This window comes from Protomyctophum bolini (genome assembly GCF_963924005.1).
Source record: "Protomyctophum bolini genome assembly, chromosome: 13".
Taxonomy (NCBI): domain Eukaryota; kingdom Metazoa; phylum Chordata; class Actinopteri; order Myctophiformes; family Myctophidae; genus Protomyctophum; species Protomyctophum bolini.
In genome coordinates, this window is record NC_137874.1 from 33918506 (window position 1) to 33930503 (window position 11998).

Here is an 11998-nt window from a genome sequence, read left to right on the forward strand (position 1 = left end):
TACAGTCACTCTCACACCAAGATGGCGGCGTGCACAACGATGGGACGTAGCAGGAGCAACATCCTTGCTCTTTCTGTTTTTATTGTGCTCCATCTGCTCCTCAGCGGCTGTGTGTCAGCTCCGACGGGCAACGGGACAGGTATGTCACATTTAGATTGAAATAACATCCAACTGAGAAAAAACTATTTGTTTTTGGCCGAATAAGTCGATTGCTATAGCTAGCAGTACCTCACAATGACAGACAACACAACAACTATAGTTTACACATAGAAGGCAATAGACTACTGTAGCTAGATGTGATTTATTGTTATAGTGAATGCTTCGTGGTAGAGGTAGACAGTGAAGTTGAATGACGACGCTCTCTCTCTCTACCACATACATTTGGTCAAGACTTGATGCCTAGGGGCGTCTTAAGCGCGCGCGCGCGTGTGTGTGTGTGTGTGTGTGTGTGTGAGAGAGAGAGAGAGAGACAGAGACAGAGAGAACTTGTCCCAGATGTCCATGTCATATATCTGAGCTAATAATAATTACCCTGTCTAGAGAAGTGGGCTGGGCCCTCATTAAGAGACCCTTTGAAGCTGACCTGTGGAGTCGTGGCCCTCAGGAAACGGGAATTATGTCAGACCTCTAGGGTGAGGAGGGTCTCCTTTAGTGAGTCAGCCCACTGAAACCTATAAACACTGGCCTCAGGACTGGATCTGCTGTGTCGGAGGAAATCGTAGAGCAGTGGCTCTCATAAAGTGGGGTCCACGGAGCCCACAGGGGTTTGAAATGTATATCGTGTAACTCTTGACGGTGTACAAATGGAACCAAATTGACCCACTTGAAATGAAATGGTAGTGAGTTTTGGATTGTTGTTGTTGACAGTAGATAGATGCTGCGTTTTGTTACACAGTACGACTGTTACTAAAGACCCTACCTCTGGGGTAACTTATCAAGTTGCAACATGCATGTCTGCCTCAGCTGGTATTGACTGAAAGTTGGAGTCGGACTTTATCCTCTTCTTAACAGTGATATAGATACTTACAGCATCACACTAACCACTGTAGGTGTCTAGCGTAGCATACGCTTGTTGTGTAAATACTAGGAATACATTATGTAATAACTACTGAATACCAATACAATTCATCTTTTATGCTGAACAATGTATGTAGACGTAGGCCTTCATTTGGCATTATTTGATCAGACATGTTGACTTGAGTTATATCCAGAATGATACGCGTACCATCCATTTTATGTGTGGAAAAATGGCAGAAAATCAAGTCATATTGACGTTAGAGCATGTCTGCAGCAGTGGGGAGTGGGGACATGTTGGCCTCTTTCCTGTTCATAACCATGATGGTTACAGCATCACACTGACCTCATTGTAGGTGGCGACTGGCTGGCATAGTAGGTTTATAATATCTGGACCAATACCAATCTGATCTCAATATATAGATGGACTAAGGGCTATCACAAAATGATAACTAATAAGTATATATTTTATGTCTTGTGACATTATATGTTTTAAAATAGTCCACACACCACACAACCATAAGGACAGCTGTGGACGATATTATTAGGATCACTTTCAGGGAGTTTTGATAAAGAAATCTGAATTTACAGGGCGTCAGGTTCAACATACAGCTATCGGTCAACAGTGTGGATGCTCAGACTTTTTGTGTTATCGTTTTAGCCTTTCATGGTTACCACGTGCTGTTTACATTTCAGACTAATTAAGTATTCAATCAGTCATCATTTGATCACGTATGTTGGGTTACTTATCCTTTTCCCATCAGAGAGACATACCATCCTATTTATGTGTGGAAAAATAGCAGAAAATCAAGTGGTATTGCTGTCTTCTGACATATAAGTCGCTCGCTATCTGTTTTTAGTTCATGATGAAGTTCTCTTATTGTAAAGACCTTTTTTGTTGTTGCCTGGAATCTCCCCCAATATCCAATAGAACCTTTTTGAGTAACTTCCTTTTCTTACAATTATTGTTCTCAAATGACAGCAGTTGAGATAACTGGGAGAAGATAAAATTAAACTGTAAAGGCGAGCTCACTATCAGGTTTAGGGAAGGAAATGACACCCTAACGGACTGAACATGTTCCCCTATACATTCATTGTGTGTAAGCCACTGTAGACTCTTTTCTGTTGTTTTTAGTTACACAGGGCGGGTCTGGTATAGTTGCTTAGTTGTCACATGAGCCACCATAATAGGCTAAACTACACCTGAGTCAGACTAGTCTGATGGGTTTAACCACTTTCTGCATTCTACCTACCGGTAACCCCTATTTTGGGACCGTCATTTCGGCATAGGCAGACACAACAGCAGATCTACAAGCTCACAAAACGTCACTTTGTTAATCGCTGTTCGCTTGTAGATCTGCTATTTTAGCTATTTGTGATATGATTAGGGCTTAAGTGTTAGACTTATACTTGTCTATTCATAGCTGAGGTCTTATGTAATTCATAAACAAGGCTTTACTTTAGATTTTCACTTTTTGTTCATATCATATCAATGCTCTTTGGCCACTCAGAATAGCCAAATGGCATTGATCACGCCTCCAGGTCTTAAGTTAAGTAATGAGACCTGGTACACGCAAAATACAGCCCACAGTAACTAACTACGCAACTTTGACAACAAGTATGTCGGATGATGTTTCAAGTCTCTACGAGTTGATCGTATTACCTCATAAATGCCAGACCATCTGCGTGATGCATATGCACTATTAGAGCAAACATTACTGATAATGTTGCCTAGCTAAGTACTTCTTCTGTTGTACCGTTAGTTAGAGCCAACTTTATTAATATAAGTAGCCTTATATTAATATTAACGATCTAGGCTAGCTATTATGAAAGGGGAGATTATGTTTTTGTCCATCTGTGTGTCCGTGACTAATCTCACAAACCACAGCACTGATCACATTTTTGTGCACGCAGCGCAGCTAGTAGGCCAAGGAAATAAATCCCAGAACATTTTACAAATGCACAGAAAAATCCACCAAACCACCAATCTGTCCTGCTCATATATGGCGTTCCCCAATGTCATCATTGATGATATACTTGTATGATATCGATATGTATATCCAGTATAGACTACTGTATACATAATACATATCGATATCATACATTTCACATACGCTCACTGCTGTGCTCTATACGCACATATAATGTATTGGCCATATCTAATGCGTATGACCTCGGTCTTATGTGATATTTGGTTATACTGTACACTATACTTTATATGATATGATATACAGTATATGATATAGATTCTCACACACACACACACACACACACACACACACACACACAATGTATTGGCCATAGCAAATGCCTATGACCTGGTTCTTTACAAGCAGAATTTAATGCCATTGACGCACAGCTCACATTTTGTGACCATTGCCTTCACAAAGGTCTCCTGTTTATCCTGAGTATTTATGCTGGCTGTGGCCCATCGGTATGAATGAATAGTGTCTTTCTTCTCTCGAGGCGCTTCTAGCTCAGGACCTCAAATCCCATGAGTTTCTCCTCCCATCTTAGACCAAGCAACGCCTTCTAGCCGCAAAATAATGTTGACTCTTGTTTGTTAATTAAATGGTGTCATTTGTTCTGGATGCCTGGCTAAACGGCATTGGTAAAAAAGCACAAGATGAAGTCGAATACAAAGAAACTGCAATAATGGAGTGTGTTTCAGCACTGGGTGGGATGCGGCCATCTGTTGCATTGGGTCTTTTCATCGTTAAGTTGTTCCATTTTACAACGCTGGCCTGTGGGGAATCGTTTTAAGTTGCAAGGAAACGACCGGGAGCTGAAAAGTACAACAAATGGTCTTGCAAAAAAAAAGAAAAAAGCCACTGAACCGCTTCCCTAAAACAATCACTGCAGTTACCGGTAACCACATTAACTCTGGCATCCCGGGTGCTTTTGAAGGAGGGGAAGAAACTAGAAAGTATATTGTATATTTTCAAAAATGTTATAGAAAATAGCTGATCTACAACAATCTCATTGTGATTGTAGATCAAGGAAGTTTAAGTGATGTGTTTTGTAAATTAAAAAAGTGGGTGAGGGTTTGCTCATCTGTCCAGCTTTTCAGCTTTTTTGTTGGAACATATATTTAAGTAATGTATATTAATTTATAAAATATATTTATCACTGAGGGGTTCTCTCCCCTGAAAATGTACTTTCTGTTCACTAAAGAGCTGGAGAGACCCCTTAGAAAATGCTCTATATAGCAATACTTATCTTAATATAGTTATTTAACACTTGCTTGAATAAAAAAAAGAATAGAGCATACGTATAGCTCTATACTTAATACTTACTAATTGATTATTAGGAAGACGTATACCGTATTTTCAATATTTGTTGCAGGCCCAGATTTGACTGTATGATGTCTTTATTTTACAGGGGCCTGTTTCAAGTTGCAGCTGCCCATAGGTGCTCTTTGAGAGCGGTTTTGAAAGAGTCTAGGGATTCACATTTCTCAATGGCTAATATTGGTAGGGCGTTCCACATTTTAGCGGAAATTATTTAAACCCTTTTTTGAGCCGAATCTGGGTTGCACGTGGTTTGTTGAACTCCCTCTGGTGTAGTGATTGTTGACCTTTAGGAAGTATTTTGACAGGTACATGGGTATCTTAGTGGTGTTGCGGATCTTGTAGATCAGGCCCATTCAACCCTAAGCCATTCCAAAATCTCCAGCCTATCAAAATGAGCAGGGGTGAGGTGGGTTCTCGGAGTAAGGCCAAGTATTAGTATGACCAGTTTGTTTTGGGAAGTCTGGAGCCTTGTTTTAAGGGTGTTTGAGGTGCTGTGGTACCATGAGGTGCATGCATAGTCGAAGAAACCTTGTATGAGGGCTCCTGTTAGGGTCTTCAAGGTTATTTTGTTGACCAGTGAGGAGATCCTGTAGCCTAAAGGAATCTTGTTCTTTGGTTGAGTTGTTTGCTTACATTGGTGGCCATTTTATCACAGGAAAGATTTGCCTCCAGGAAGGAACCTAGGTAGGTAATTTCATCTTTCCTGTGATAATATTGTCACCCACTTTAACCCATTTAGGACTGTTATGTTGCTATATACTGTGTAGCAACAAGAACGCCAAAAGGGGTTTCCGTCCTGATTTGAATGGGTTAACCGAGAAGCTGTCGGCCTTGCTGAGATTACTATTTGATCCAAAGAGAATGGATTCCGTTTTTCCCAGGTGTAGGGATGGTTTGTTCAGCGAGCCAGGTGCAGATTCTACCCAGTTCAGAGTTGAGGGCCTGAACCTGCAGTTTGTTTCTGTCCGAGATCAGCAGTGCCGAGTCATCCATGAACGGGAACAAGTGCAGTCACAAGTAGTCATGTAGTTTATGATGAAACGGAGTAGGATGAACATGCAGTTCTCTTTCCATTCTTTGTTGAATGTTCTGTTTTCACTGTCAACTTTAGGCCTACTCTTGACTTTTGGATGAAAAAGTGTGGTTCACATGTTTGAAACAAAATACAGCTTATTTCCGTTTTTAAGAGGAGACCTTGAATCATGAATGAATTGAAAAGGAGTACAAATAAAATGTACGTTTGTAACATAACAAATGTTTTGTTATGATGAACTAAATGTACTGTTAAGTGCAACATTCCAAGGATGCAGCCTGTACAAAATTATTAGGGTTTCTATCTACAACTAACATTTGCTTCCACACAGTTATATTTGCGAACGCAGTGAGCACTTACTATGAGACCTAGCAGATCATGTCTGTGTGTGTGTCCACCCTTTGTGCCCATATATGGAGCTGAGTGATTTGTTTGTGATTGATGCAACACACTCCATATTTGGACGTATAGCTGCTTTGGGGACTCCTTATATGGTTATGGCTAAGTTAAAAACTTAACTTAAAAATAACTTAACTTAAAAAAAAAGAACTTAAAAATAAATCTTAAAAAAACCCCAAATATGTACGAGCTGCGTTCGCTTCCCGCGTTTGCGCGTCTTACTGGTAGTAGTTAGTACACCACCACACACCTATTTATTAACGTTCATAGCAATATAGTCATTTTCCCCTCGTGAGGCCATCGATTGTGTTCTGGCTCGCCATCTAATCATGGCTTGGAAAAGAAGAAAACTTAGGCTGATGTATTGATTGAGCAGTGAGGATTCATGCATTTCTCAATAGCTTCACTCACTTAGAATGTTGGAAAAGAAGGTGTTAAAAGTGTTAAGTCAGTAAGGATGCCATTCTGTCTCTGATTGAAAATGAACAACTGTATTGTTTAAATGTTTGGGTCAATATTTGAAGTTAAATGAACACATGATTTTGGTCCTCTGCACAAACATTTTAATATTTCATGCGAGTTGTGTTTTGTGTGTACAGAAACGTGAAGACTTAACCTTTTGATTTCACTTTTTGTTTTTTTAACAGCGGGCGTCCAGGATGGGGGCGACAGCACCCCAGCTGTTGCCATGACGATTCCAGACAAAGACCCAGCTGATGGAAGGACGCCCGAGGAGCCAGGTGCTGCTGTTGGCGGAAACACTCCGTTAGAAGTCACTGTGGATGAGCCGAAGCCAGAATTGGCACCGGAGCCCAAACCTGCAACTACAACCGACATCAAGGGTCAGACGACGGCTCTTGATGAAGACAAGCCAACAGTCATGGCGGAGTCGCCTGATGTTCAGCCCCCGGCTCAAGTACCCGAAGGAACTCCAGAACCCCAAGGAGCTCCAGGAGACCCGGTGGAGGAAGAAGCACCCGTCATTATCGCCGAATCTGACGACAAACAACCAGAGCCGTCTGTCAGCCAAAACGCACCGGCCCAAGACGGTCCAGTCGAGGCGAATGACCACACACCGGAGGGGGCAGAAGATAAAGCTGTTCAGCCACAGGGTCTACCTGTGTCTCCTGACGCCGAGCCTCCCAAAGTGTCTACAACAACTCCTCCCAAAGTGCCCACCACTGTCCAAGCTCCCGAACCGGTTGAGCCGACCCAGGTGGACGTGTTCGACTCCAAAGTGGTAACCGACGTCCAAGACCCGTCCACAGAGCAGGATGTTGTTCCGGACGTCCCGCAGGCCACAATCGAGGAGCCCCGCTCCAACGACTATGATGACGACGAGGACGACGAAGAAGCCTACCCCGACAATTTGAGCCCGATCAACCGGGACGACGATGGCGGCGCAAACGACGACGGCGGCGACGACGAGTTTGACCCGAATGTGGACGGCATTGACCAGAGCAAAGACCTGGTGGCCTTCAGCCAGCAGGACTCTGGGAGGATGGAGGTGACGCGCTACAAGGCCACCACCGTCTACAACACCGAGGACGAGGACTCGCACTTCTTCTTTCACCTGGTCATTCTGGCCTTCCTCGTGGCCATCGTCTACATCACCTACCACAACAAGAGGAAGGTTAGAGAGCGTGTGAAAACCCAGCACTTACTTACACAGCGTAAATGATCTTGTAATCCGGGGACAGTGGTTTGCAAACTTTGCATGCCCAAGGGCAAGGCACACTAATGGGGAGTTAAAATCTCAACAAGCCATCCCTGTATTCGTAGTGGAAATAGCCGCTACCACAAAATAAATAAAATGCATTCATATTAATATGCCAGGTAGAAAGTGGTTAAAACCGGTTGCGTAACTGCCCATACCAATGTCATCTTAATGAGTGTTGTGTCTTCAAGTCAGCCATTACCTCTTCTTCTAGAATCAGCAACATCTAACTCCTTTGACTTTCATCTCTCTTCGTATCTTTCACCCCTACTCTCCTCTTTCTCTGCGCTCCAGATCTTCCTCCTGGCCCAGAGTCGTCGCTGGAGGGACAGTCTGTGCTCTCGTAACAATGTGGAGTACCACCGTCTGGACCAGAACGTCGCCGAGGCCATGCCCTCCCTCAAGATGACGCGGGACTACATTTTTTGATTCGCGGCGAAGGAAACTTAAGACTGAACAAAGCTAGTTGGCCTATACTACTATGCTATGTTGCACGACGGCACCGCACACCGTAAACGGCAGCCCTACAAGCTCACAACGCAGCGTATCCATGATGCGTTGTGAGCTCGTAGTTCAGCTGTTTTCGTCGCTCACCGCTGTCGTACGATCCGAGTATGAAGTGGGCTTTAGCCTTTCCGGCCTGGCTGGACTGACACATTGTTCTTTGCTTTAGCCCTATAAAGCTCAAATTGGCACTTTGTTCTAATTTCGAGGCAAACCCTGAGAACGGGGTAAAGTTGATCAAGTTGTTTTTCTCGGTGTAGTATGGCACCATTTTATTTTCAAACCCTTCTGTCATTGGTATTTGTTAAAGAGTTCTAACATTATTTGATAGTGATACCCATAGGACAAAAGGATCATTCTAAATGAATGACTTTATTTTGATTTTGATATGATTTGCTTTTGAGGGGATTTTAATTTGTCTTAATGGGAAGAGTGTTTCAGCCTTACGGTTCTTCTACAATACATGCCTGTTTCTTTGCACATTTTATTTTATCCTATGTTCAAATATAGTAGCTATGAATATGTGTAAATATAATCTTTAGATAATATAATATTAATAATAATAATGTTTAATACATGTTTTGTTTTTATTTACCACAAGAAAGTTCTGTGTGTAACTGTTAATCCATAAATCAACTCAGTCCATGTGACGTAACGGTGTGATGCACACTTTGGCACAGAAAATTCTTCAAAGCAGCAATACAGAAATAGCAAACAGAATGCATATAGTCATTCCAAAAGGTATACAACCCCCTTGACTTTTAGTTGTGCTATATAACATGCATATCTTGTACTTTAAAAGAAAGCCAACTTACTTTCAGTTGTCTTTGGGCCCAATTGCTTCAGGTGTGATGTTTGTCATTGGTGGTCTCTGAAATGGCATTGACAACTTCTTAGTAAAAGTGGAAGTAACTAGTAACAAATTCATATAAATAGCAATGTGGATACTTTTATCAGATGACTTGCCCTCACTTCCCATTCCATATTAACCTAAACATAAAGTCCAATGATTTATTTTTCACTTTGTGTAAAAGTGTGCATGAAATCAAGTATCATTGATTGAAATTTGCGTATCTGAAGGGATGAGTTGTATGCTCAAGCTATTTAAGTGGATACCTATTTTTGACACGATTAGGACTAATGACATACAGTATATCACCTTTTTATTTAATAAAGTGGTACCTCTACTACTACTACTACTAATTTAACTGTCCAGATTGTTGCTATGCACAAATCCCAAGGCTGGCCCTCTTTGTTTATGACTTCGATGAAGTCTCTGTCCTTTTATTGCAGTCTTCATGCTGATAAATGAGTTCCCTCACTCTCACGGAGAAGTTTTTATTTTTGGGTTGTCATTCAGGTACCTCCAACACAGTAAAATTACGGGTACATTTGTATATTTTCAGAGTTATTATTAACCCTTTTGGATTTGACTGTGTACTATGACTCAAACAAACTCTTAGTTCATTTGAGATGTTGCACTCCTTATACAATATCAGTGGTTCTCAAACATTTTCATCTGAAGGACCCTCAAATTGATATGTATTTGGCTGCAGATCCCCAGTAGAAAAGGGTTTTGTGCCAGGGACAAGTGTTTAACTGGTTCCTCATCTCTCTGCGAACCCTCCAAGGACTCCTGGGTGTTGAGAACCACCGCCTTAATGTGCATGTTGGCATTGTTGGCACTGAAATGGACGTCATTGTCATTTTGTCCCTCTTAATTGTACTCCGTGTCACCAGACCAGTTTGTCTTGTCACAAGCCTGCATTTGAAAAAGGATCAAAATGTCAAATCCGTGACATGGATCCATTTTCATTTTCCAAACTCATTCAGACGCTGCCAATTATTTACAGTAATTTACAGTAATGTTTTTGAGGCACAAGGAAAAGCAGTGTGTTGAATATTTTAACTTCATGTCAGGAGTGGCATGGTGCCATACAGTATACTGTAGCTGTGAGGGAGAAGGGATGATGGTGTTTGTACACTGCTTTTGCAATCAAATGTAGAAATACAATCTCGTTTTTTCATTTTTGTTTTGGTCAAATAAAGCACAATTGTGTATGGATCTCTCACATGTTCCGTCTCATTTCATGTCTGATGTTGAACAAATATTGCCAATTGTCTTGCTTAATAAGGCTGCAATCCAGAACTTAAGTTAATGAATAGAATGTTATTTAAATCAATCTTTAGAGTATGTTGCATATAATACAACATACCGGTACGTGCACAGGTGGTTTTCCATTCAGAAATGTTAGAACCTAGTGCGCGCACACACACACACACACACACAGGCAAAAGCATCTGTCTGTCTCTGGTCTTACTCTGTGATGCTTTGAACGATCAAAGCCATCTGGAGGGTGTTTAGAAACAGCAAAGTGGAGGAAGAAATTAGACCCTTAATAATATAAGAAACTACATTTTTAAAGCAATTTTCTAAACAGTGTAACAAAGTGCTCTTCTTGGACCTTCCCACTCACCTTCCCTAGGCTAGGCTACCACCTCTACAGCATTAAGAAAATAATGATCTCTCCCCAAAATAATGGCAATCACACCACCAAATGACACATATTTTGTATGCCATTATTTGGAGGTCGTATATGCGATTGTAGTTGTGACAATTTATGCCATTTGATTGTGCGTCATCTTTCATTGAGGAACAGATGTAGTAAGTTATTTATTCACTAGATGGCAGCAAACACGCACGAATATATTGCATTTCAAACCAGCCATTAAGTTAACATGCTTAGCGTTAACTCTGCTCCCTGTGGGCTACTACTAGACTAGAGTTTGTCTTAATACTGTTGCTTTGACTGTGGATGGAACCTGACTTTTAAAGTTTTGATTAACATTATTGACTCTAGGCTACAAGTTAACACATTGTCCCAGAACGAGAGACAGGGTTTTCAGCTATAAATATATTACTATTGTATGGTTTAGCTTATGTATGTTCATGCATATTTTGGGTTCATTTCATGAATAAATAGAATTACAAATGGCAATAAATATGTTAAAAGGTTATATCACAACTAAAAATGCACACTTTGGAAGGGTGTCACGTCATTCACATGACGTCACCTGTCAGTAATGGTCAGAGGTTGAACTGAGTTCCTGGAGAGAAGTTGGATGTTTTGGGAACGTCAGAGAGAGAGAGAGAGACAACAGACAATTATAGTTCATCTGCACATGGTTCAAAGGCGCACAAGGTAGGCCTATTATATTCTTTATTATGTGTTCTTTTTTATTGTGGTGTGTTGTATATTGCTGTAAATGTGGAACTGCAGACTTTATTGACAAGTTGGACTCACATGTGTGGACTCTCACTAACTAAGGACTCTGCTTCCTTGTGTATGGACTCAAAAACCTGAACAAAATGTCTTTGTTTCCTTATTGTAGTTTTCACGGTGTCTTATTGGTGACTGGAGGAGTTGAAAGTCGCATGGAAAATAATATCAGACATCTGTATGATGCGTGGACATACTTGAACCTGTACAGCGTCAGCTATACAAGGCCAATGATCATTTGGCAGTGCTTGACGAACCGTCCTCCGCAGCCGCAAAGGTAACGTTTCAAAAAACCTTTGCTGTGATATGTTTCTACACACGTAAACAGTGCACACAGTAACTGATTTCTGAAAGTAGTTGGGCTTTGGAAGTTTGGAAAAGCCTGTTTGTTTGGAAAACGTCAAAAGCCTGTTTGTTTACTTTGGAAAAGACTGTGTGTGAAAATGACGAAAACAAAACAACAAAAATAAATAGAAAACGTGCTCCTATAGAGCACAGGTCTCCGCCAGGTCAGGTAGGTTATTGTGGGCCACCAATGTTGGGAATTCAGTCATAGATGATAGAGGTGAGTGGAATTGATAGAATTGTTGAGGCTGGGGTTGATAAAGTTATTGCACAAGTCGACACTCTTGACAGATCCGTCTGGCTCACATGACTGCAGTATGTACCAATCCGATTTGCATGATGTTTGGGCAAAAACTGTAGGAATTATATATTAAAAAGTGTTTTCAAAAATGGGCCTCCTGATGGCGTTGCC

General features: G+C 41.3%; 1 protein-coding gene across 1 annotated transcript; it reads left to right on the forward strand.

The window, feature by feature from the left end:
- Window positions 1-10030, forward strand: cUnh5orf15 (chromosome Un C5orf15 homolog). Its single transcript, XM_080779587.1, has 3 exons — window positions 1-139; window positions 6387-7372; window positions 7751-10030. The coding sequence occupies exons 1-3, from the start codon at window positions 22-24 to the stop codon at window positions 7883-7885; spliced, it is 1239 nt and encodes a 412-aa protein (XP_080635713.1). The 5' UTR covers window positions 1-21; the 3' UTR covers window positions 7886-10030.
- The last annotated feature ends 1968 nt before the right edge of the window (window positions 10031-11998 follow it).

Bases quoted from the DNA above. Each gene is read 5' to 3' on its own strand.
- cUnh5orf15 (XM_080779587.1), top strand. From the start codon at position 22: ATGGCGGCGTGCACAACGATGGGACGTAGCAGGAGCAACATCCTTGCT. The intron at 140-6,386 runs GTATGTCACATT...TTTTTTTAACAG, and splicing joins TCCGACGGGCAACGGGACAG to CGGGCGTCCAGGATGGGGGC. The intron at 7,373-7,750 runs GTTAGAGAGCGT...TCTGCGCTCCAG, and splicing joins CCTACCACAACAAGAGGAAG to ATCTTCCTCCTGGCCCAGAG.